Here is a 27676-nt window from a genome sequence, read left to right as displayed (position 1 = left end):
TATTAAAGAATGGGTTATTTCAATGTTAGACTGGGAAGGGTAAAAAAGAAATGAGAAAGGAATTATTTGCTTTTCCTGGAAATAGTAATAATAATCATGCTTCCTCTTCCAGCAAGTTCCATCTACATTTCCAAACCATCCACCAAAATAGAAAAATAACAAACCCAGGGAAGAGTAGAGACTTTTAGGAGATGAGATAGTTTATGTTGTTTTGATAGCACCTTTGCTAGGCTTTGTTTTAAAGCACCACACAGCAGCACTTCCAAAACTCAAACAGGAAGAAATAGAAAACTTGAACAGACCCATAACCAGCAAAGAAATTGAATCAGTTATCAAAAATCTCCCAACAAATAAGAGTCCAGGACCAGATGGCTTCCCTGGGGAATTCTACCAGACATTTAAAGCAGAGATAATACCTATCCTTCTCAAGCTGTTCCAAAAAATAGAAAGGGAAGGAAAACTTCCAGACTCATTCTATGAAGCCAGTATAACTTTGATTCCTAAACCAGACAGAGACCCATTAAAAAAAGAGAACTACAGGCCAATATCCCTGATGAATATGGATGCAAAAATTCTCAACAAGATACTAGCAAATCGAATTCAACAGCATATAAAAAGAATTCTTCACCATGATCAAGTGGGATTCATTCCTGGGCTGCAGGGCTGGTTCAACATTCACAAATCAATCAGCATGATACATCATATTAATAAAAGAAAAGATAAGAACCGTATGATCCTGTCATTTGATGCAGAAAAAGCATTTGACAAAATTCAGCATCCTTTCTTCATAAAAACCCTCGAGAAAGCCGGGATAGAAGGAACATACTTAAACATCATAAAAAACATTTATGAAAAGCCCACAGCTAATATCATCCTCAATGGGGAAAAACTGAGAGCTTTCCCCCTGAGATCAGGAACAAGACAGGGATGTCCACTCTCACCGCTTGTGTTTAACATAGTGTTGGAAGTACTAGCATCAGCAATCAGACAACAAAAGGAAATCAAAGCCATCAATATTGACAAAGATGAAGTCCAAGTTTTCACTTTTTGCAGATGACATGATATTATACATGGAAAACCCAATAGACTCCACCAAAATTCTGCTAGGACTGATACATGAATTCAGCATAGTCCAGGATACAAAATAAATGTACAGAAATCAGTTGCATTCTTATACACTAACAATGAAGCAACAGAAAGAAAAATAAAGAAACTGATCCCATTCACAATTGCACCAAGAAGCATAAAATACCTAGGAATAAACCTGACCAAAGATGTAAAAGATCTGTATGCTGAAAACTATAGAAAGCTTATGAAGGAAATTGAAGAAGATATAAAGAAATGGAAAAACATTCTGTGCTCATGGATTGGAAGAATAAATATTGTTAAAATGTCAATACCACCCAAAGCAATCTACACACTGAATGCAATCCCAATCAAAATTGCACCTGCATTCTTCTTGAAGGTAGAACAAGCAATCCTAAAATTTGTATGGAACCACAAAAGACCCCGAACAGCCAAAGTAATACTGAAGAAGACCACCAAAGCGGGAGGCATCACAATCCCAGACTGTAGCCTCTACTACAAAGCTGTCATCATCAAGACAGCATGGTATTGGCACAAAAACAGACACATAGACCAATGGAATAGAATAGAGACTCCAGAATTGGACCCACAAAAGTATGGCCAACTAATCTTTGACAAAGCAGGAACGAATATCCAATGGAAAAAAGACAGTCTCTTTAACAAATGGTGCCGGGAGAGCTGGACAGCAACATGGAGAAGGATGGAACTAGACCACTTTCTTACACCATTCACAAAAATAAACTCAGAATGGATAAAGGACCTGAATGTGAGACAGGAAACCATCAAAACCCTAGAGGAGAAAGCAGGAAAAAACCTCTCTGACCTCAGCCGCAGCAATTTCTTACTTGACACATCTCCGAAGGCAAGGGAATTAAAAGCAAAAATGAACTATTGCGACCTCATGAAGATAAAAAGCTTGTGCACTGCAAAAGAAACAATCAACATAACTAAAAGGCAACTGGCGGAATGGGAAAAGATATTTGCAAATGACATGTTGGACAAAGGGCTAGTATCCAAAATCTATAAAGAACTCACCAAATTCCACACCGAAAAACAAATAATCCAGTAAAGAAATGGGCAGAAAACATGAATAGACACTTCTCTAAAGAAGACATTCAGATGGCCAACAGGCACATGAAAAGATGCTCAACATCGCTCCTCATCAGGGAAATACAAATCAAAACCACACTCAGACACCACCTCACGCCAGTCAGAGTAGCTAAAATGAACAAGTCAGGAGACTACAGATGCTGGAGAGGGTGTGGAGAAACGGGAACCCTCTTGCACTGTTGGTGGGAATGCAAAGTGGTGCAGCCACTCTGGAAAACAGTGTGGAGGTTCCTCAAAAAATTAAAAATAGATCTGCCCTATGACCCAGCAACAGCACTGCTAGGAATCCCCCCCCCAAGGGATACAGGAGTGCTGATGCATAGGGGCACTTGTACCCCAATGTTTATAACAGCACTCTCAACAATAACCAAATTATGGAAAGAGCCTAATGTCCATCAACTGATGAATGGATAAAGAAATTGTAGTTTATATACACAATGGAATATTACTTGGCAATGAGAAAGAATGAAATATGGCATTTTGTAGCAACATGGATGGAAGTGGAGAGTGTTATGCTAAGTGAAGTAAGTCATACAAAGAAAGACAGATACCATATGTTTTCACTCTTATGCGGATCCTGAGAAATTTAACGGAAGACTATGGGGGAAGGGAAGGAAAAAAAAAAAGAGAGGGAGGGAGCCAAACCATAAGAGACTGTTAAAAACTGACAATAAACTGAGGGTTGATAGGGGGTGGGAGGGAGGGGAGGGTGGGTGAGGGGTATTGAGGAGGGCACCTGTTGGGATGAGCACTGGGTGTTGTTTGGAAACCAATATGACAATAAATTTCATATTAAAAAAAAACATCACACAACAAAACAAACCAATGCAAATTATGTGTATTAGTTGCGATTTCACTTAATAACCTTTTAAAAAAATCTTTGCAGTAACTAACTTAATTCTGAGGACGTCTCTGAAGAGCATCCTAATGATGAAAATCCTTGATTTTCCATTTTTTAATAGGGTGCTTATAAGCTGTTCCTATTATTTATCAGACATTAAGGCCAGGTGCTTGAAAAGCATTTTCTCATATAATCCTCACCACTATATAAAGTATTGTCTGACTTTTACAGATGACGTTCAGTTATCTTTATTACTTTAGAAAGGAGTCTTTTTTTTAATGTTTTATTTTATTTTTGAGAGATAGAGGGAACAGAAGCAGGGGAGGGGCAGAGAGAGAGGGAGACGCAGAATTTGAAGCAGGCTCCAGTCTCTGAGCTGTCAACAAAGAGCCTGACGTGGGGCTCGAACTCAGACACCACGATATCATGACCTGAGCCAAAGTCGGACACTTAACCAACTGAGCCACCCAGGTGCCCCTAGAAAATAGTATTTTTAAAGTCATATATCCAAAAATCAAGTCTAAGCCTGATTCCAAAGTTTATACATTTTCCATTCTGCATACCATTCTACCTCCTGAATTTTCTCATCATTTTGAAATGTCATAATTTTGGAGTATAAAAATATTTCTTTTTTTTTGTAGTATACTTAGTCAAATATTAAGATTATAATTTTTGAAAAATTGTGTGTTCAAGGCTTTGTAAAAATATCTATACCTGTAGTTAGAAATAGTGTGTATGATTGTTAAATGGTTTAATCCTATCACAAACACGATAATATATATACCAGTTCAAAGATAAACATTCTTAGGACTGACTAGTAACAGCCACATGAGCTCAGACTCTCTTCTCTCTACCCTCTTGAGAGAGGCTCCAGCTCATGTGTGCTATAACTGAAATGTCTTCTGGCTACCTCATTACTTCAGTCCAAGAATGATTCACACTCAATATTCACACTCAATATAAAAGAACCATTATATATATTTATATTTATATATTAATATATATATATATACACACAGACATATATGTGTATATATATACATGTATGTCTATATATATGTGTATTTATGTATGTATGTATATTTAGTATATTTATATATGTTTAAATATATAGTATATATGTACGTATATGTATATACATATGTGTATATATATGTATATGTATGTTTAAATATATAGTATATATTTATGTATATGTATTTATATTTATTTACATGTATATACATATATGTATATATATTTATTTATTGCATATATATGTATATAGATGTATCCTTCAATTACATGATACATCCCAATTTTGAAATTGTAAAATTATACTTTGAAAATTAAAGTAATATAACTTTTGTTGCCACCACTTGACCTAAATTTTCTAACACTGCTGATTTCTTAAATCAAGTGATAAAATTATGGGTGGTAATTTTTTTCCTTTAGAGTTATTGCTGTGTTGTTAAATAAGGAAAAGTATGTATTTAATATATTGATCTGTTTCATAAAGTTGCCAATTGTTTAAAACTCAGTTTTGTTTTACAGGTATTATCCCTACCATTATGCACCTTTTCTATCTGATATCCGCAACATCAGCACACTCAAAATCCATTTTGAACTAGGAAAACCTTTTAAGCCATTTGAACAGCTTCTTGCTGTACTTCCAGCAGCTAGCAAAAATTTACTTCCTACGTGCTACCAGGTGGGTTTTAAACTAAAATGTTTTTATGTCCCTTTTGATACTTAGGAGCTCTTCATCCAAGCCTAGAAATGTAATATCCAAACTTCTTTAATAGCTAAATATATTGACTTCCAGTTTCAAATACAATATTTCTTACACAGATGTTTTGAAAAATAACCCCTTGATTTAGCGTTAGCTTAAAACAAAGTTAGCTTTGTTTTAAAAATGCATACAGGGCGCCTGGGTGGCGCAGTCGGTTAAGCGTCCGACTTCAGCCAGGTCACGATCTCGCGGTCCGTGAGTTCGAGCCCCGCGTCAGGCTCTGGGCTGATGGCTCGGAGCCTGGAGCCTGTTTCCGATTCTGTGTCTCCCTCTCTCTCTGCCCCTCCCCCGTTCATGCTCTGTCTCTCTCTGTCCCAAAAATAAATTAAAAATAAACGTTGAAAAAAAAAATTAAAAAAAAAAATTAAAAAAAAAATAAAAATGCATACAATTTTCGTAAACCATTCAGACCATGACTTCTTTATTTTCAGCACCTTTAAGCACATTTTCAGTTTGTCTCTGCACTAATGAAAGTAAACTATGACAGGCAAAATGTGAAGCCATTTACTTTGTCCAAACAATTATAGATTAATTCCTGTTCTTTTACCCTTTATTTATTAGAATAGGGATGGTTCTGTTGAGTCCTTTATCTCGACAGAAGTATTATCTCAGTTTAAATTTAGGTTTTAAGCATTTAGTTTATCAAATTGTGGAATGAAAGGCTTTTCTCTGGTTAATATAGTTTGCATAACGGGAGGAAGATATTTTAGGAGTATTTGGGTCACCACAGTTACACTAAGCCTACTAAACTGATTCTGAGGGCAAACTTCATTTAGTTCTTTTAGGATATCAATCTTTTCTTCTAATTCTGTGGTCTGGTCGCAAGAATTAAAGTATACACACATAGACACACTTGCACACAAGAAGTGGAGTGTACACACACACACACCTTTTGTTATTTGACTGTCAGGGTCCATTCTTCATCTTCCTAAAACATTATCTGTCCTTCATCCTGGCCTCTGACCTCCCTTTCCTCTTAAGTTTGATGCTTTTTTCCCTACGTTCAGATACATTAAGAACTGATATTCAACTACTCTTGACCAGTTTAATCATGCAGGTGTTTTACAGCCACATCTGTTGATTGTTCTGTGCCCATGCCATACTGGTTATTAAATATTTTGAGTACTACTCTGAGAAATATGCTACTTTATTTCTTTAAAAAATATTATACCATAATCTTTCATATTCATTTCCTAGAAGATATCCTTATGCTTCTTTCATCTACTCTAAGATCTCTAATAATAACATCTTTTTATTGGACTTTTTATCTTTGCTCTTAGTGGTGAAGAGATTCTTGGATTTTAGGATTTTTTTCTTTTTAAATTATCTTAGATACCGTCCTTACATTACTTAACAAAATCAATTGATTAGGACACAAAAATAAACTGTTTAAGGTTAAAAATAGAGGACTGTTGGCAGCCTGTGAAATGAAGTCTGAAAATAGAATTTAAGTGAGCCTTGTAAAGTGGTAAGACAACAAAAGATAGAAAAGGGAAAGTTGAAATTCAGAGTAAAGATGGTTTTACTATATAAGTAGGACATTGGAATGGCAAAGTGATGAGTAGCAGTAAAATTAGAAGTCGTATAGTTGAAAATCAAAATATAGCAAGTATATTGCAATATTTCCAAGATGTAAAAATTTAGTTTTGCCTTGCTTAGAAATTTTAAACTGTAACATGAGCAAATACTGTAAATATATTAACAAAAAGTTATATTGATATTAGTTCTTTGATTTCTGTTCCTCTTTATCTTTCCATAGCACTTGATGACCAGTGAAGACTCACCAATTATAGAATATTATCCGCCTGATTTTAAAACTGACCTAAATGGGAAACAACAGGAATGGGAAGCTGTGGTCCTAATCCCTTTTATTGATGAGGTCAGTGCCCGCAATAGTTATATGTACACACATATATTCTTTTTTTTTTTCCCTTCAAGTTTTTGTTTAAATTCCAGGTAGTTAACATATAGTGTAAAATTAGTTTCAGGTGCAGAATTTAGTGGTTCATCACTTACATACAACACCTGGTGCTCATCACAACTGGTGTCCTCCTTAATCCCCATCACCTATTTAACTTCTCTCCACACTGCCCCCTGCCCAGTCCACCCTTTCTCTAGTAACCATCAGTTTGTTCTCTGTGGTTAAGACTCTTTTTCTTGGTTTGCCTCTTTTTTATTCCCCTTTTGTTCATTTGTTTTGTTTCTTAAATTCCACAAATGAATGAAATCATATGGTATTTGTTTTTCTCTGACTTATTTTGGTTAGTATAATACTCTCTAGGTCCATCCATGTCATTGCAAAAAATAAAAATAGGAACAGAAATCCACAGAAAATGAGCAAACAGTAGATAAAAATGAGTGTAACCAAAAGCTGGTTCTTTAAAAAGGTTAATAAAATTGATAAAATCCTAGCTAGACTGATCAAGATCGGGGGAAGGGGACAAGAGGGAGGGGAAAAAGAAATCAGATGAATTGCCAATATCAGGAATGGAAAAGGAGGTATCCTATAGATTTTACATATATTCAAAGGACAGTTAAAGAATATTGTGAACAACATTATGTGAACAAATTCAACAATCTAAATGAAATGAACACATTTCTTTGAAGACACAATTCAGCAAAACTAACAAAAAATTTTTAATCTGAATAGTCCTGTATCTTTTAAAGACATTTAATTCATAATTTAAAACCTTCCCACAGAGAAAATTCTCAACTCAGATGTATTTACTTGTGAATTCTAGCAAACATTAAAGGAAGAAATACCACTTTTACACAAACTTGGAAAATAGAAGAGGGAAAGTCACTCTCCAATATATTTTAAATAGGGCGACTGTATTTTTTTCACATCTTTTTTTTTTTTTTTTTTTAAGTAAACTCTACACACAACGTTGAGCTCAAACTCATAAGCCCAAGATCAAGTGTCACATACTCTACTGACTGAGCCAGCCAGGCGCCCCTTTAAACATATTTGATTAGACCAGCATAACCCAGATGCCCGAACTAGACAGTCTGCTAGTCTGCCCTTGGGCCAAAATTCACATCCTGTCCAAATACAAAACTCACTGACCTCTCCCACAAATCTCATCTCATTACACATTAAACTCAAAGTCTAGGATTTGATCTTTAAATTTTTTATTTTATAATTTTTTCCGGATTTTGCTACTTCTTTACTCTTCATACCACTTTTTCTATAAATGCTTCGAAAATGTCATAGACAATTACCAGACTAAAAGTCTAGGAGGCTACTCTGGAAAATAGTTCAGTAGTTTCTTATAAAGTTAAACATACATTTACTCTTCAATCCAGCAGTCACACTCCTGGATATTTATCTTAGAAAAAATTAACACTGTCTTCACACAAAAGCCTGTACACAAATAATCAGAGCAACTTACTTGTAATAACCCAAATTGGAAAAAATTCATATGTCCTTTAATGAGAGAGTAGATAAACAAAAGGTAGTATATCCATTTAGTAGACTATTACTCAGCAATATAAAGAGCTATTGATATAAGCAACTTGGATAAAAAAAATTCACTTGAGTGAAAAAAGTCAGAATGTTATGTATTATATGGTTCCATTTATATAATATTCTTTTTTTTCCTATGGAGATAGAAGTTTAGTGAATACAGCCCAAGGGAGTCACCCAGGCTGGACAACAGAGGAGAGGCTGTTTGCCTATAATATTCTTGAAATGACAAAATGATTGTGATGTAAAACATGCAGCAGTTGTTAGGGGTGAAGATTGGGGATAGGGTGACAAAACAGATGAACATAAAGGAAGGGAAACAAAAATAATACAAAAACAGGGAGGGGGACAAAACAAAAGACTCATAAATATGGAGAACAAACAAGGTTGCTGGAGGGGTTGTGGGAGGGGGGGATGGGCTAAATGGGTAAGGGGCATTAAGGAATCTACTCCTGAAATCATTGCTTCACTATATACTAACTAATTTGGATGTAAAGTTTAAAAAATAAAAAGTAAAGTCAAATTACAAATTTTAAAAAACAATTAAAAATTAAAAAATAAATAAATTTAAAAACTAAAAAAATTTTTTAAGAAGATTGGGGATAGGGTGTGATTATAAAGGAGCAACAAGGAGTTTCTTCATGATGATGTAACAGTTGTTTATTCTAGTTTCAGTGGTGGTTATATGAATCCATACATATGATAAAAATTTTGTAGCACTGTACACATAAGAAATCACATACAAAAACCAGTGAAATCTGAGTAAGTCTTTAGTTAAAAGTGTTGTACTAACGTCATTATCCTGATTTTGATAATGTACTTGAGGCTATGTGTATGATGTTATCATTGGGAAAACCTGGATGAAAGGTACATGGGAACACTGTACTAATTTTGCAGCTTCTTGTGAATCTTCATCTTTTTTGCCACTATACATAGTATGCTGTGATAAAAGTAGCTATGTATTTATGTATTTGTTTGTTTGTCTATGCAGTCCTAGGTGCTGGAGATTTTATTTTTTTAAGATAGATTCCCAAAAGTGGGATAGCTTGGGTAATGGGAATGTATGTTTATTTTTTTTTATATTTTTTTTCAAAAAGACTAGTCTGCTTCACCAATGTTTAGTCCCTACTCTGCCTCTCCAGACCTGGATATTATTGCTTCATTTAATTTTTGGCCAATCTGCTGATGATGGGTGCCATTTTATCATTATTCAAATTTGCTTTTCTCTGATCCCTAATTTGAATGTATTTTTATATATGTGCTTGCCCTTTGCATTTTCTCTCTAAATTGCCTGTTTGTATCCTTTCCCTCATTTTCCTTTATTTTTTTTTTAGAAAAAGAATTTAAAAAAGAATTTAAAAAAAGAATTTTTATCAATTCTTTTTATGTTAGGAATATTCTTTTCTAACATGGCATTTGTCTCTTGATTTGCTGATAAATCTTCTGTCACATGCATTATGTATTGTTTAAAAAGGTCTAGGGGAACCTGGGTGGCTCAGTTGGTTAAGCGTCCGACTAAGGCTCAGGTCATGATCTCACAGTTCATGAGTTCGAGCTCCGCCTCAGGCTCTGTGCTGATAGCTTGGAGCCTGGAGCCTGCTTCTGATTCTGTGTCTCCCTCTCTCTCTGCCCCTCCCCTGCTCACGCTCTGTCTCTCTCTGTCTCTCAAAAATAAATACAAAAAAAAAAAAAAATTAAAAAAAATGTCTTGAGCCGCTTAGGTGGCTCAGTCAGTTGAGAGTCCAACTTTAGCTTAGCTCATGATCTTCTGGTTCATGAGTTTGAGCCCCGTGTCAGGCTGTCTGCTGTTAGCACAGAGCCCACTTGGATCCTCCGTCCCCCTCTCTCTCTCTGCCCCTCCCCTGCTTATGTGTGTGCATGCCCTCTCTTTCTCTCTCAAAAAGAAACATTTAAAAAAATTATTTTTTTAATTAAAAAAAAATGTCTTTTCCCTTAAGACTGTTAGGTTTTCTCCAATCTTACTTAAATAAGAATTTATCACCTCAAGTTACTAATATTCTCCTAGATTTTCTTCTAATACTTTTATTGTCGTATTACTCTAATACATATTTTTGTATATAGTAGGAAGTTGGGGGTGTATGTGCTTTTTCTTCCAGCTGGATAGGTAGTTGTAACAGCCCCATTATTTTATATTATTTTATTTTATTTTATTTTATTTTATTTTATTTTATTTTATTTTATTTTATTTTATTTTTTGAGAGAGAGAGTTAAGATTTTTGTTTATCAAGACCACAAATAATGAATCTGTGTACTGAGGGAAAAGATCTATTCTGTATGTTGAGATTACATAATTTTTATACTTTTAACCCCTGTCTTCAATCTTTAAATTTAGAAGCGATTGTTGGAAGCCATGGAAACGTGTAATCACTCCCTCAAAAAGGAAGAGAGGAAAAGAAACCAACATAGTGAGTGCCTAATGTGCTGGTATGATAGAGACACAGAGTTCACCTACCCCTCACCATGGCCAGAAAAGTTCCCTGCCATAGAACGTTGTTGCACAAGGTAATGTTATTTGGTAATTTTTCAACAACAGCAATAAGCAGCTCCCCCTGGGGCCTGGGGGAAGCTTTTGAATATCTATTTGGAGAATTAACAAATAATTTATGATAGCTATAGTCAGTTGATAATGAATTACACCCAACTTGCAAAAGATCATACCATCTCCCTCTCAGAATTGTTTCTGTGGTTCTCTGCTTTGGTCAGATTCTGCTTCTCCCTTTCTGTCTTCTGTTAAACTTGAGGTTTTTTAGTTTTTTTGGTTTTAATTTTTCCTCTCTAGAATTTATCTGTACTCCTACCTCAACAGGAGATACAAATTTTTGTTTCCACTGTCAGTGTCTACTTTGATATGTTATGACTTTGCCTCTTATATTCCCAACCACCCAACTGGAAAGAAGAAAAAAATAATAAAAGTGTTTCTATATTTTCTTGCCTGAAACTCATTTCTTCTTTTTCTTCCTCATTAAAATGTCTTTGTTGTTTTTTTTTTCTTTTCTCTCATTTTCCCTGCAAATCATTTACCCAGATGGCAGCTAAAGTGAATATCTCCCAGTTATGCTTTTCCCTTTTTTTTGGAACATAACCTCAAGATTTTATTGTCTTCATATGTAACATAATATGAAGCTTAGAACTGGATCATTTTGGCCCTTTCTCTTCTTATCTCCTCCCAGTTCAAAATGCTTGCATCTCTTAGGGGCGGCTGGGTGGCTTAGTCAGTTAAGCGTCTGACTCTTGACTTCAGCCCAGGTCATTATCTCAAGGTTCATGGTTTTGAGCCCCATGTCAGGCTCTTCACTGACAGCATGGAACCTGCTTAAGATTCTCTCTCAGTTTTTCTCTTACCCTCCCCTAGTGGCACACATGTGTTCTCTCTCCCCCACCCCCACCCGTGCCCCCCTCACTTAAAATAAATAAATAAACTTTTAAAAAAATGCTCACATCTCTTAATATTCAGCATTCTCTTAGATCTGCAGTTGGGCTCAACACATTCAGGCCTCAGCACAATCTTTGTAGTTTTAACCTTTTCCTGGAAAATTGGCTTAGTTTGCCCACTATAGCCACTCTACTTCCTGTCATAACACCACTCTCCATGGGCATAAAGAGAATCTTTGCCTTTCTTATGCTGTGTCATTTTGTGGGGTTGGGGCTTGCCACACTTCTTGCAGCAAGTCCAGCAGGTTTTCGGAACGTTCACCATGGTTGCAAGAATGCTATTGGCATGGAAAGCACTTTTCCCTTTTGTTAAAGCAAAGAGAAAGATGAAATAGATATTATGAAATGTTTATTTTCCATCTGAGTTTTAGAACATGGAAGATATGGAGATTTGTAATGTGCTTAATATGTCCCTTTGCTTCTAAATTAAATATATAAAAATATATACATAAATGTGTGTGTATATATATATATATATATATATATATATATATATATATGTTTTAAGTTAATGGGGAAAACTTCCATTCAGTAATCTATAGGCATATTTAGGTCTAGATCAATAATAACAAAGAATCTGGGTTGTTCTGCTGTATATTTTCTTTGTCTTAAAAGACAAATTGTCATTCCCTTGCTTAAAAGCAAGGATGACTCTTGCAAAAAAATCTAGGGAATACTGAAAAACTGTGATTGCTTGTAATTTGTATGAATGTTAAATGCCTTGATTTATTTTCTAGGTATAAAATAATATCATTAGATGCTTGGCGTGTAGACATAAGCAAGAACAAAATAACCAGGGTTGACCAGAAGGCATTATATTTCTGTGGATTTCCTACTCTGAAACACATCAAACACAAAGTCAGTGGCTGTTTAGTTCAGAATTTTTTCACCTTATTGAATGTAAAGTGATTATGGAGAAAGAATTAAATTAAACTCTCTGAATTCTTTTAAAGTTTTTTTTGAAGAAAAATGGGGTTCAAGTATTCCAACAAAGTAGTCGTGGAGAAAACATGATGTTAGAAATCTTACTGAGTGCAGAATCAGATGAACTTGTAAGTATTTTCTTTATTGTATATTATTAGGTGCTTATTATGCATAAAACTGTTCTAGCTTCAGTGTGTTTATCAAAGAGGTATAACATGTAGTAACTTCAAAAGTTCATAGCAAATAAAGAAACCTTTACCCAGATTTTAAAGAACACATGTAATTGTGATCTAATGAGCAAATAATGCTCCACAGATTTTGAAAAGGAGATAAGCTGTGTGAGTTAAGTACAGGCTTGTAGATGAGACTAGGCTTGAGCTGAGTGCTATGAGAAAGATTGCCACAGAGCGAAGAAAAGGAGGGGAAGGGTATTCCAGTTGAAAGGAATAACTTAAGCTGGAAATTGTGGTCAAAAATAAATATGTGATACATTATCATACTTTTTTAACCTTTTTGTATGTCTGAAATTTTTCTTAATACTTTTTCCTTTTTTAGAATAAATGTGATATATCTGAGGCGAAGAACTAGGTAAACCTGACTGAAGCAGAGGACTTGTGTTGGGAAATAATAGAATATAAGGTTGAAAAAACAGGTTGAAGCCAGATTGTGGAGGACCTTGAATACTAGGCTAAAAGGAGTTTGGACTTTTTCCCCCCCATAACTGTTATCTGGAAATCATATTCTCGTAAGGATTAATTTGGTGGCAATATAATAGACTAAACTGCACAAAAGAGAAATGGAAGAAACAAAAAAGCCTGAAAGTTCAGAGGTTGTGGTTACAGAAGTGTTAGGTGTTAAGGACAAAAACTGTGGAAATAGTAATAGATCTGGATGAACAAGACTAATAAAATTGACAAGTTTCATCATTTGTTCATATAACATAGGGGATGAAAAGAGGAAGAAAATACTAAATACGACTCTCAGATATCCAGCCTAATTAACTAGAAAATAATTGCTGTTTTCCAAATAAAGAAGTTAAAGTGGGAAGTCTCTGGTTTGAGGGGATTAATGATAAATAATGATGAAATTTTAAGGCAATGCTAAGACATTTAACTGGAGCTGCCCTGCCAGTCTTTCTCAGTAAGAGTTCTATTAAGAGATCTAAGACTGGATGCCCTAAGTCATCCATTTGAATGTGGTAGATTAACTTATCTTCTGTACATTTAGAGTGGGATTAGAATTGGGAAAATAGTCAAATTATGTTTTGTGTTCTATGGTTCAGGTGAAAAAACCTCAGCCCAGAAAGGCTGCAATTTAATACCTGGAGCTGGAGCTTGGAGGGAGATAAGGATATAAAGTCATCAGCAAGGAGATGATGGCTCGGGCCTTGGAGCTCATTTTCCTGAAGAAAATAGACTCTGAGGGTTTAAGATCTGAGCTTTAAGAAATACCCATAGTTATAAAGGGTGGAAAAGGGACCAGTGAAAATGATAATAACATACAGAGAGTTGAGAGAAAATGACTTCCAAATTAAGTAATATCACAGAAATATGGAGTAGATACTACATACAGTGCAAGAAGAATAAAACAAGGTCTGTGAATTTGTCCTTCAGGCACCATTATTGGCCTTTGAGGATTTCATTCCAGTAGATTTCATTCCTAACTTCTAATCCGGGGACTAGGTAGGTGGAAATTAGACATAGCAGGTATTAGGCCCTCAGTTAAGATTATCATTGAAAGAGGTCTAGAAACATAACTGTAGGTAGAGAACAGACAGTTTAACAAGCTAAATCCATGTTAAAAGAAGACAGGTAGAGCTAATGGAGAAAGGAGGTCTTAAAGATAGTGTAGAGGGAAGAGATGTTTATGATAAGAAGACCCCATGTGAGGTATTAAGGAGTCTCATCTTGGCCTTAAGTGAAAGGATTAACCTGAGAAACTGACAACTTTTCCCTTGAAAACTAAAGGGGAGAAGTGGGAGAATGAAATAGAAATAGATGTATAGAGGAGAAAAGGATAATTATGGGATCCTAATTTTAATGTTAAAACTTGTTTTATTTATCAGAAACCATTGTTTTGTTTTATATGTTGACATTAAGAAATGTCTGAATATAATTAAAAGTTAATGCAGAAGTCTAAAACTGGTCATCTCTGGGGCGCCTGGGTGGCGCAGTCGGTTAAGCGTCCGACTTCAGCCAGGTCACGATCTCGCGGTCCGGGAGTTCGAGCCCCGCGTCAGGCTCTGGGCTGATGGCTCAGAGCCCGGAGCCTGTTTCCGATTCTGTGTCTCTCTCTCTCTCTGCCCCTCCCCCGTTCATGCTCTGTCTCTCTCTGTCCCAAAAATAAATAAACGTTAAAAAAAAAAAAAAAGAGCCTACATTTAGAAAAAAAATTAAAAATAAAAAAAAAATAAAACTGGTCATCTCTAATTGTTAAACATTTGCTAATAATAATTAAGCATAATAAACAAAAGAACTGAATGAAAATGTGTAGTTAAACTTCATTTTCTACCAAAAAGTTGTTTAATAATCATAATAATAATTATATTTCCTTTTAAAACTAGAATTTTACCTAGCATATTATTTCATACAGAGTATTTACATAGCATTTTATAGTTTATAAAGGCTTTTGTGTATGTTATTTTATCACCAAATAAACATTGTGAGGTAGATATTATTTCTTATTCTCACAGAAGAAAACTGTGTCTCAGTGGGGTTTAAATGATTTGCCTAAGATTCTATAGCTGGAAAGAGGTGGAACGCAAATTTGTACCAATGATTCCTAATTTTAAGTCTAGGGTTCTTATTTCATTATACCAACTACAGACTGAAATGAAATCAGATTTCTTAGATTCTGTTATCTGATTATATGGTATGAAACAATGAATAATAGCCGTTTTCTCATTTCTGCTGTCTTTTCACTTTTCCGTTTCCATGAGAAAATCATGGAATTATACATGATATTATTATCATGAGAATAATAGAATCATAGAATTTTACAACTATATAGAATTTTGTAAAGCATCTGTTCCAACTTATTACTTTTACAAATTAAGAAACTTAAATGGAGATTAGAAAAGGGACCATTAGCAGACCTAAGAACCTAGGTTTCTTGCTACACATTATTTCTAGTAATGTTGGCCATTATTACGGACAGTAATACATTATAGGTCAGTGCTCTTCTGTTTAATTTCACTGAAACCTATTTTCTCACCAAGTAATTTCATTCAGGATTAAAATTAAAATTTACTAGTAACTACCATTGCTGTTGAGAAAATGAGAAGGAGACGAGCTTCCTGGTGTCATAATGTTTATAGTGCAGGAAAGTACTTTAAGTTGGTCATAGTGCCTCTCTAATAAGAAGAGATTGGTAAAGAGGAAGATAAACTTGGTCACCTTTAACAGATTCATACTAAAATAAAGGGTAAGGAAAGGCACATGGTTAAAAACAACTTAAAAATATATTTTAAAATAAAAGGAAAAAAAACTAAACAGAAATCATAGAAATGTACTAGAAAGAAAAAAAGTAGTTAGCAATAAAGGTACAACTTAGAGAAGACAAATTAAGAGAACTAATGGGAGCCACCTGGGTGGCTCAGTCGGCTAAGTGTCCAACTTTGGCTCAGGTCATGATCTCATGGTTTGTGAGTTCGAGCCCTGCGTCGGGCTCTGTGCTGACAGCTCAGAGCCTGGAGCCTGTTTCAGGTTCTGTGTCTCCCTCTCTCTCTGCCCCTCCCCCACTCACGCTCCTCTCTGTCTCCCAATAATAAACATTTAAAAAAAATTTTTTTTAAAAAGAGAACTAACTGAATTCAAGTAGATGGAAAAGTTGAAAAGAGCAGGAAAGGTTGAAAAGAGCATAGGGAATAAATGACACAAGTGAGTAAATGGTATTTGATACCTGTTGTAATTATTAAGTTGAGTCTTTATTGATTTTAAACATAGTTATAAATGCAAGCTAGTTTTTAATTATTTAATTTTGCCTTTGTAAAATTTTCTCCTGGACCTGAAACATGAGTGAACTTTTCTGCTTTTACTTTAAGAGTATAGAAAATATAGCTTCTTCAGTGCTTGGAAAATCTGTCTTTGTTAATTGGCCTCATCTTGAAGAAGCTAGAGTTGTTGGTGTATCAGACGGAGAAACTAAGTAAGTAAGATTTGACGTATACATTGTAGAGTTATATTTGTTTTGCTTACTTGATGGCTTTTATTGATCCTGTTTAAAACTGATATAATTATTATAAAAATATTTATACACTCTAGTGAAATTAGTCTTCTTTTTTTTTTTTTTAATAATATATTATTTGCTATATATTATATTTAGTTTTATACTTCATTTATTGTGGGGTGGACAGCCTTGTAGGTGGCCTCAGATATCTGCCTCCTACTATTTTTTTTTTTTTTATATATGAAATTTATTGTCAAATTGGTTTCCATACAACACCCAGTGCTCATCCCAAAAGGTGCCCTCCTCAGTACCCATCACCCACCCTCCCCTCCCTCCCACCCCCCATCAACCCTTAGTTTGTTCTGGGTTCTCAACAGCCTCTTATGCTTTGGCTCTCTCCCACTCTAACCTCTTTTTTTTTTTTTTTTTGTTCCCCTCCCCCATGGGTTTCTCTTAAGTTTCTCAGGATCCACATAAGAGTGAAACCATATGGTATCTGTCTTTCTCTGTATGGCTTATTTCACTTAGCATCACACTCTCCAGTTCCATCCACGTTGCTACAAAAGGCCATATTTCATTTTTTCTCATTGCCACGTAGTACTCCATTGTGTATATAAACCACAATTTCTTTATCCATTCATCAGTTGATGGACATTTAGGCTCTTTCCATAATTTGGCTATTGTTGAGAGTGCTGCTGTGAACATTGGGGTACAAGTGCCCCTATGCATCAGTACTCCTGTGTCCCTTGGATAAATTCCTAGCAGTGCTATTGCTGGGTCATAGGGTAGGTCTATTTTTAATTTTCTGAGGAACCTCCACACTGCTTTCCAGAGCGGCTGCACCAATTTGCATTCCCACCAACAGTGCAAGAGGGTTCCCGTTTCTCCACATCCTCTCCAGCATCTATAGTCTCCTGATTTGTTCATTTTGGCCACTCTGACTGGCGTGAGGTGATACCTGAGTGTGGTTTTGATTTGTATTTCCCTGATAAGGAGCGACGCTGAACATCTTTTCATGTGCCTGTTGGCCATCCGGATGTCTTCTTTAGAGAAGGGTCTATTCATGTTTTCTGCCCATTTCTTCACTGGGTTATTTGCTTTTCGGGTGTGGAGTTTGGTGAGCTCTTTATAGATTTTGGATACTAGCCCTTTGTCCGATATGTCATTGGCAAATATCTTTTCCCATTCCGTTGGTTGCCTTTTAGTTTTGTTGGTTGTTTCCTTTGCTGTGCAGAAGCTTTTTATCTTCATAAGGTCCCAGTAATTCACTTTTGCTTTTAATTCCCTTGCCTTTGGGGATGAGTCGAGTAAGAGATTGCTATGGCTGAGGTCAGAGAGGTCTTTTCCTGCTTTCTCCTCTAAGGTTTTGATGGTTTCCTGTCTCACATTCAGGTCCTTTATCCATTTTGAGTTTATTTTTGTGAATGGTGTGAGAAAGTGGTCTAGTTTCAACCTTCTGCATGTTGCTGTCCAGTTCTCCCAGCACCATTTGTTAAAGAGACTGTCTTTTTTCCATTGGATGTTCTTTCCTGCTTTGTCAAAGATGAGTTGGCCATACGTTTGTGGGTCTAGTTCTGGGGTTTCTATTCTATTCCATTGGTCTATGTGTCTGTTTTTGTGCCAGTGAAATTAGTCTTCTAATCACATCACTCAATGTTTAACCACAATACATCCCTGAGATATTTTAGATGCATTTATTATTTTTTCTCTTTTGCTTTCTTTTCCTTTTAATAACTTAAAAGTTCTATATCCTAATTTTTGCTAGCAGTTATTATATTATTTAGTAAATGTATTTCTCTGACAAGAATCAATAGCGTATATAACCTTACTTTTACCATGCCTCTCCCAGGTTTTATTTAAATAAAACATTAATTTTTAAAAATACAGGTCATCTATTTAAGGAGTAATTTCTTATTTTACTCGAGTTCTCAATCATTGTATCAGTGATTAGTTATTCTTTATCATTGTTTATCTTTATTTCACATAAATTTGATCTGATTGATGTTAGTTTTCATGCATCTAGAACTTTCAAAAGTAACTTTTTTTCAGAGAAAATTTTACATTTTCTGAGTTACAACATATCCAAAAGATCGTTTTTGTTTTCCTCATACTTAGGTTTAGAATTGTGGAGGCCCAATCCTTTTTCCCTTTGTTTTCTGCAAACCTACTTCAGTTGTGTTCTGTCATATAATTTTGTTGATGAGAGGTAAATGCCAGTGTGAATTTTTTTCCTCTGTAGGTATCTGCTTTTATTGAGGATATAAGAAATCTTGAGTATTCTTTTAATCATCAGAATTCAGTCCCCCTACCTTTCTGATATAGTCCAGTTTATCACTTTTTTCTTTTACCTATCATGCTTTTAGTCAGAACTCCTTACCTAGCTCTAGGTCCGAGAGATTTTCTCCTATATTTTATTCAAAAAGTTTTGCTTACTTGATAATTTTACCTCATCCTTTTACGTTTAAATATATGATCTACTGTGAATTAAGTTTTATATTTGGTATGAGGTTTAGGTCAAAGTTCATATATTTGTCTATGAATGAATGTTCTTTTTTCTTCTTCTTTCATGAAGATAGAAGTGTTCCATTTATATGGAAGCATATGGAAAGTGCCATATACTTTTTATTTTGCTTCCCAGATTTTATTTCAAGTTAGTTAACATACAGTGTAGTATTGGTTTCAGGAGTAGAATTTAATGATTCAGCACTTACATGTAACACCCAGTGCTCATCCCAACAAGTGCCCTCCTTAATGCTCATCACCCATTTAGCCCATTCCCCCTCCTACCCACCTCCCCTCCAGCAGTCTTCAGTTTGTTCTTTTTAGTTAACAGTCTCTTATGGTTTGCCTCCCTCTGTTTTTTCATCTTATTTTTTTACTCCTTCTCTTCCCCTACAAAAGGTTTATTTGAACAAATTATAGCTGAGAACTTCCCTAATCTGGGGAAGGAAACAGGCATTCAGGTCCAAGAAGCACAGAGAACTCCCCTTTTCAAAATCAACAAAAACAGGTCATATCAGTAGTGAAGCTTGGAAAATACAAAGATAAAGAGAGAATTCTGAAAGCAGCTAGGACAAAAGGTCCTTAACCTACAAGTGTAGATACATAAGGTTAGCAGCAGACCTCTCCACAGAAATAGGAATGAAGAGTCCGTTGCTCCAGCACCATTTGTTGAAAAGATGGCCTTCCTCCATTACATTGCCTTTCCACCTTTGTCAAAAATCAGTTGAGTACATTTGTGTGGGTCTACTTCTGAGTTTTCCATTTTGTTCCATTTATCTGTATGTCTGTTTTTATCCCAGTACCACACTGTCTTATTTCTGTAGCTCTGTAGTAAGTCTGACCTTGGGTAAAAATCTCACAAATTATATATAGGATCTGTATGCTGAAGAAAGCAAACACTGATGAAAGAAATCAAAGATTGAAATAAATGGAGATCCATTTGGATCAGAAAACAGAACATAGTAAAGATAACAAATCTGCCCAAATTAATTTATAGGTTTAGAGCAATTCCTATCAAAATCTCTCCCAGATTTTGATAGATACAGAACAGTATATTCTAAAATTTTTATGGAAAGGCAAAGAACAAAAATATCTAAAATAACTGAGAAAAATAAAAATAATACAGAAAGGGGATGCCTGGGTGGCTCAGTCGCTTAAGTGTCTGACTCTTGATTTTAGCTCAAACCATGATCTCACAGTTCATGGGTTTGAGCCCCATGTTGGGCTCTGTGCTGACAGCTCAGAGCCTCCTTGGGATTCTCTCTCCCTCTCTCTATCAAAATAAATAAATAAACATTTTAAAAAATAAAGCAGAAGGAATTACTCTGCTTGAATTATTTTGGAGCTGTAAATGATTACAGCTGTAAATGATATTATATTTTAAATGTCACTTTCCCAAGGTAATATCTAGAAATACGACTGATTTCTGTACGTTGATTTTATATCCTGGGACCTGGCTAAACTAGCTTCCTTGCCTCTTTACTTGAGGAGTCCAGGTCAGTTATTTTGTAGAATTCTGAATGTACTTGATTGTCTCTTCATAGTTTCATTTAAGTTGGTCCTCCATCCCATATATTTCCTGTTAACTGGTAGTTAAGTATAGTGGTTTGATCAGAATCAAGTTAAGCTTTTTAGTAAAAATACTTTATTGCATTGGAGAGTATTTTTTAATTTTATAAAAATTTATATTTTATTAAGTATTTTTATTTTTATTTTTTTTTCATGTTTATTTTTGAGAGAGAACATGAGTTGGGGAGGGGTAGAGAGAGGGAGACACAGAATCCAAAGCAGGTTCTAGGCTCTGAGCTATCCACAAAGAGCCTGACACAGCTCAAACTCACAAACTGCGAGATCATGTCCTAAGCCGAAATCAGAGACTCAACTGACTGAGCCACCCAAGTGCCCCTGTGTTTAATCTTTTTTTTTAAGAGAAAGAGTAATAATTCTTATATTTTGATTGAAAATTTTTACAAGTCCATGTCCTGAAATTTATATTACAGTTTAAAAAAAAGGAGGCTTGGTTTTTTGCTATTATAACCATGTAGAAACCTTTTCACTTTGAAGACTCATACTACTAGAACACTATATTAAACCACAAATTTGGGGGTAATACATTTTAATTTTATTTTAATCTTTTAAGATTTTACTTGGAAGAACCTCCAGGAACACAGAAGCTTTATTTAGGAAGAACTGCCCCACCATCTAAAGTGGTCCATCTTGGAGACAAAGAACAATCTAACTGGACAAAAGAAGTACAAGGAATTTCAGAATAGTGAGTGTCATAAAATATATTTAATGTCGTGAAAGTAGAATGTGATTTAATGCACTTGTCCTCTGACTTATTTTCTACTTAACATAGTAATCACTCTGAATACTGACTACATCTTCATTTTATGTTCTAAAGAAAATAATGAGTTCTAGTTTAAAATAATACCTGGTTAGCAGCAGTTACAGCCTTGACCAGTTTGTCACTAAAATACTTGATGCTGTACAAAAGAAAAAAAGACAGAATCACATAATACTGGGAATAATAGTTAAGGTTGCCTGCATTTGAGACTTATTTTTACTAATCATAAGGCCATTGAATTTTTGGCCATATGTAGTAATGAAAATAGGAAGGAAAATTGTCCTTTTTTTGTCACCCTTACTCCCTGCTCTCTCTCCTACCTTTCCTACATCTAAGTCCCATATGCCCTGAATTTAGAAATGCAAGGTCTGTACCAACCAAATAACTAAGAAGCTGGCCCTCCTCCATGATCCTACCATAACAGTACTTCCCATTCTTCATCCAAATACTAGAATCCTCTAAACCAAAACAGAATAATAGAGGCTGGCAGTGGCACATGGAATGGTGTTATAAATGTATATCCATCACCCTTCCTATTAAAACTATAATAGCATTCATTGATAAATGGGGAATTTGAGGAGACGCCTCTTATACAATTTTGGAGCTAATAGGCCATAATATGCTTATTCAAAGATGCATAAACAGGGAAAATGTAAAAACATTATACAAAACCATCCCAGTGTCTATGTGCCAAATGTGGAAGCACCCAAATATATAAATCAATTAATCACAAACATAAAGAAACTCATCAATAGTAATACCATAATAGTAGGAGACTTCAATATCCCACCCACAGCAATGGACAGATCATCTAATCAAAAAATCAACAAGGAAACAATGACTTTGAATGACACATTGGACCAGATGGACTTAACAGATATATTCAGAACATTTCATCCTAAAGCAGCAGAGTATACATTCTTCTCCAGTGCACATGGAACATTCTCCAGTATAGACCATGTACTAGGACACAAATCAGCCCTACTAAGTAAGTTCAAAAAGATCGAGATCATACCATGCATATTTTCAGACCACAATGCTATGAAACTCGAAATCAACCACAAGAAAAAATTTGTAAAGGTAACAAATACTTGGAGACTGAAAAACATCCTACTAAAGAATGTATGGGCTAACCAAGCAGTTAAAGAAATTAAAAACTGTATAGAAGTCAGTGAAAATGATAGCACCACAACCCAAAACCTCTGGGACGCAGCAAAGGCGGTCATAAGAGGAAAGTATATAGCAATCCAGGCCTTCGTAAAGAAGGAAGAAAGATCTCAGATACACAACCTAACCTTACACCTTAAGGAGCTGGAAAAAGAACAGCAAATAAAACCCAAAACCAGCAGAAGACAGGAAAAAATAAAGATTAGAGCAGAAATTAATGCTATCAAAACCAAAAAAAAACAGTAGAACAGATCAATGAAACCAGAAGCTGGTTCTTTGAAAGAATTAACAAAATTGATAAACCATTAGCCAGTTTGATCAAGACGAAAAAGGAAAGGACCCAAATAAGTAAAATCAAGAATGAAAGAGGAGAAATCACAACCAACGCAACAGAAATAAAAACAATAATAAGAGAATATTATGAGCAATTATATGCCAATAAAATGGGCAGTCTGGAAAAATGGACAAATCCCTAGAAACATATACACTACCAAAACTGAAAGAGGAAGAAATAGAAAATTTGAACAGACTGATAACCAGTAAGGAAACTGAATTAGTAATAAAAAATCTACCAAAAAAACGAAAGTCCAGGGCCAGATGGCTTTCCAGGGGAATTCTACCAAACATTTAAGGAAGAGTTAACACCTATTCTCTTGAAGCTGTTCCAAAAAATAGAAATGGAAGGAAAACTTCTAAACTCTTTCTATGAGGCCAGCAATTACCTTGATTCCAAAACCAGACAGAAACCCCACTAAAAAGGAGAACTATAGACCAATTTCCCTGATGAACATGGATGCAAAAATCCTCAACAAGATATTAGCCAACCGGATCCAACAATACATTAAAAAAATTATTCACCATGACCAAGTGGGATTTATACCTGTGATGCAGGGCTGGCTCAATATCTGCAAAACAATCAGTGTGATTCATCACACCAATAAAAGAAAGGACAAGAACCATATGATCCTCTCAATAGATACAGAGAAAGCATTTGACAAAATAGAGCAGCCTTTCTTGATAAAAACCATCAAGAAAGTAGGGATAGAAGGATCATACCTCAAGATGACAAAAAGCCATATATGAGTGACCCAATGCTAGTTTCATCCTCATTGGGGAAAAACTGAGAGCTTTCCCCCTAAGGTCAGGAACAAGACAGGGATGTCCACTCTCGCCACTGTTATTCAACATAGTATGGGAAGTCTTAGCCTCTGCAATCTGACAACACAAACTAATAAAAGGCATCCAAATCGGCCAGGAGGAGGTCAAACTTTCACTCTTCACAGATGACATGATACTCTATACGGAATACCCAAAAGATTCCACCAAAAAACTGCTAGAACTGATTCATGAATTCAGCAAAGTTGCAGGATATAAAATCAATGCACAAAAATTGGTTGCATTCCTATACACCAACACTGAAGCAACACAAAGAGAAATCAAGGAATTGATCGCATTTACAGTTGCACAAAAAACCATAAGATACCTAGGAATAAATCTAACCAGACAGGTGAAAAATCTATACATTGAAAACTATAGAAAGCTTATGAAAGAAATTGAAGAAGACACACAGAAATGGAAAAAGATTCCATGCTCCTGGATAGGAAGAACAAATACTGTTAAAATGTCAATACTACCCAAAGCAATCTACATATTCAATGCAATCCCTATCAAAGTAACACCAGCATTCTTCACAGAGCTAGAATAATCCTAAAATTTGTGTGGAACCAGAAAAAACCCCAAATAGCCAAAGCAGTCTTGAAAAAGAAAACCAAAGCAGGAGGCATCACAATCCCAGACTTCAAGCTATACTACAAAGCTGTAATCATCAAGACAGTATGGTACTGGCACAAGAACAGACACTCAGATCAATGGAATAGAATAGAGAACCCAGAAATGGACCCACAAACGTATGGCCAACTAATCTTTGACAAAGCAGGAAACAATATCCAATGGAATAAAGACAGTCTCTTCAGCAAGTGATGCTGGGAAAACTGGACAGCGACATGCAGAAGAATGAACCTGGACCCCTATCTTACACCATACACAAAAATAAACTCAAAGTGGATGAAAGACCTCAATGTAAGACAGGAAGCCATCAAAATCCTCCAGGAGAAAGCAGGCAAAAACCTCTTTGATCTTGGCTGCAGCAATTGCATACTCAACACATCTGTGGAGGCAAGGGAAACAAAAGCAAAAATGAACTACTGGGACCTCATCAAAATAAAAACCTTCTGCACAGTGAAGGAAACAATCAGCAAAACTAAAAGGCAACTGACAGAATGGGAGAAGATATTTGCAAATGACGTATCAGATAAAGGGTTAGTATCCAAAATCTACAAAGAACTTATCAAACTCAACACCCAAAACACAAAGAATCCACTGAGGAAATGGGCAAAAGACATGAATAGACACTTCTCCAAAGAAGACATCCAGATGGCCAATTGACACATGAGAAAATGCTCAACATCACTCATCATCAGGGAAATACAAATCAAAACCACAATGAGATACCACCTCACACCTGTCAGAATGGCTAACATTAACAACTCAGGCAATTAGAGATGTTGGCAAGGATGCAGAGAAAGAGGATCTCTTTTGCATTGTTGGTGGGAATGCAAGCTGGTACAGGCCACTCTGGAAAACAGTATGGAGGTTCCTCAAAAAACTAAAACCAGAACTACCTTACGACCCAGCAATTGCACTATTAGGCATTTATCCAAGGGATACAGGTGTGCTGTTTCAAAGGGACACATGCACCCCCATGTTTATAGCAGCACTATCAGCAATAGCCAAAGTATGGAAAGAGCCCAAATGTCCATCGATGGATGAATGGAGAAAGAACATGTATTATATATATACAGTGGAGTGTTACTCGGCAATCAAAAAGAATGAAATCTTGCCATTTGCAACTACATGGATGGAACTGGAGGGTATTATGCTAAGTGAAATTAGTCAGAGAAAGACAAAAATCATATAACTTCACTCATATGAGGACTTTAAGAGACAAAACAGATGACCATAAGGGAAGGGAAACAAAAATAATATAAAAACAGGGAGGGGGACAAAACAAGAGACTCATAAATATGGAGAACAAACTGAGGGTTGCTGGAGGGGTTGTGGGAGGGGGAATGGGCTAAATGGGTAAAGGGCATTAAGGAATCTACTCCTGAAATTATTGCTTCACTGTATACTAACTAATTTGGATGTAAATTTAAAAATAAAAAATAGAGTTAAATTACAAACAAAACAAAAACATCCCAGTGTCAAAGAAGGAGATAGCTCTCAGGAGGTAGAGTGTATTTTTGCCTTCTCACAGTAATTAGATACTCCTGTCTTGGTTGATAATATACTGAATTTTGTTTTACAGTGCATAAATCACAATAATAAACTTATTTGTGTGATTAAGGACTTTTTCCCGAGATATTATGCTAAGGGTAGGGAACATATCTATTTTTTCATTACTATTCTCATTCCTTGACTAATGCACTAGGCAGTCAATAAATGTTAGTTTGAATGAATAGAGATTGCTTTGTTCAACTCCTTTGTTTGAAAAGAAAGTCATTCAAAATACTGTAAGAGTTTAGATATTTGTTTATGTACTCAACAATTATTTATTGATACCTACAAGGTATAGAAATTAGGAACTGCAGATACCGTAGTGAATAAAATCACAGTCCCTATACTCATGAAACTTATGGCTCACAGATGAAAGATAGACATTAATGTCTTGTGTAAATTTTTGATCAAACTGCAATTGTGATACTTGCTTTGAAGGAGTAGTACTCTGAGACTACATAATAGAGGAGTTTGACCTAGTAAGGAGACGTTTGTCTTAGAGAAAACTTTCCTAAGGAAAATATTGATTAAACTAGTATCTGAATGTAGGAGGGTAGGAGTTAGGCAAAGAATGAAAAGGGAGTAGGTTTCAAGATGAGGTAAAATGTACATACAAAGTCCCTGTGCCAGGAGAAAAAATAGCATATATAACATTAATGATAATGGCCAATGTGGCTGGAGAGTTAGAATTAAGAAGGAACCCTAAATGAGGAAGATGAGGCAACAAACGAAAAAGAACGAGGCATTCTGAGAGGTGGGAAACAGCCAGGAAAGTGTTATATCATGAAAATCAAAGAAAAAAGAGTGTTTCAAGAATAAGGGAGTAAGCCATGTCAGATGTTATAAAGAAGATAAAGTAAGACCTATTTTTTTTGGTTGTGGGGGAACCTGGGTGGCTCAGTTGGTTAATCATCCAACTTCAGCTCAGGCCATGATCTCACATTTCCTGAGTTCGAGCCCTGCATCGGGCTCTCTGCTGTCAGCACGGAACCTACTTCGGATCCTCTGTATCCCTCGCCCTGTGCCCCTTCTCCACTTGTTCTCTCTCTCTCAAAAATAAACAAACTTTTTAAAACTCTTTTCATAAAACTTTTTTTAAAATTTATATTCAAATTAGTTAATGTACAGTGTAGTCTTGGCTTCAGGAGTAGAACCCACTGATTCATCTCTTACATATGACACCCACTGCTCATCCTGAAAAGTGACCCCTTAATGAAGTAAAAGCTATTTTGATTGAGCAGTGGGGCTGTAAGCCAGACTAGTATGGGTGAGGAATGATTGACAGTAACAGAAATGGAGATATAATGGGAGTAAATAAACACCTCCAAAAACTTTATTTGTGAAGTAAACCAAAAGCTCTTGACCCCTTGTTCTACCTGTTCTTTTCCATATGGATGGACTTGATCTTCTGTGATGGCAGCAAAGAGCAGAAAGAACAATCAAGGCAACAGACCACTGAAGTTGATGGCAATTGGATGCTGGTTCACACAAGAGAATAATTTTTAG

General features: G+C 35.5%; 1 protein-coding gene across 3 annotated transcripts in view; it reads left to right on the top strand.

Annotated features, from left to right (window-relative positions):
• Nucleotides 1–27676, top strand: part of XRN1 (5'-3' exoribonuclease 1) — a 123219-nt gene that overhangs the window by 30258 nt on the left and 65285 nt on the right. For all 3 annotated transcript variants that reach the window (XM_086674450.1, XM_086674449.1, XM_086674451.1), the window contains 7 exons: nt 4571–4727; nt 6568–6687; nt 10628–10797; nt 12465–12585; nt 12681–12779; nt 16694–16797; nt 21461–21592. In XM_086674450.1, the coding sequence (XP_086530576.1) occupies nt 4571–4727; nt 6568–6687; nt 10628–10797; nt 12465–12585; nt 12681–12779; nt 16694–16797; nt 21461–21592 (903 nt within the window). The remainder of the gene's footprint in view (nt 1–4570; nt 4728–6567; nt 6688–10627; nt 10798–12464; nt 12586–12680; nt 12780–16693; nt 16798–21460; nt 21593–27676) is intronic.

This window comes from Puma concolor, chromosome C2, assembly GCF_028749965.1.
Source record: "Puma concolor isolate L17-30 chromosome C2, mPumCon1.1.hap2, whole genome shotgun sequence".
Classification (NCBI taxonomy): domain Eukaryota; kingdom Metazoa; phylum Chordata; class Mammalia; order Carnivora; family Felidae; genus Puma; species Puma concolor.
This window is presented reverse-complemented; position numbering and strand designations above follow the sequence as displayed.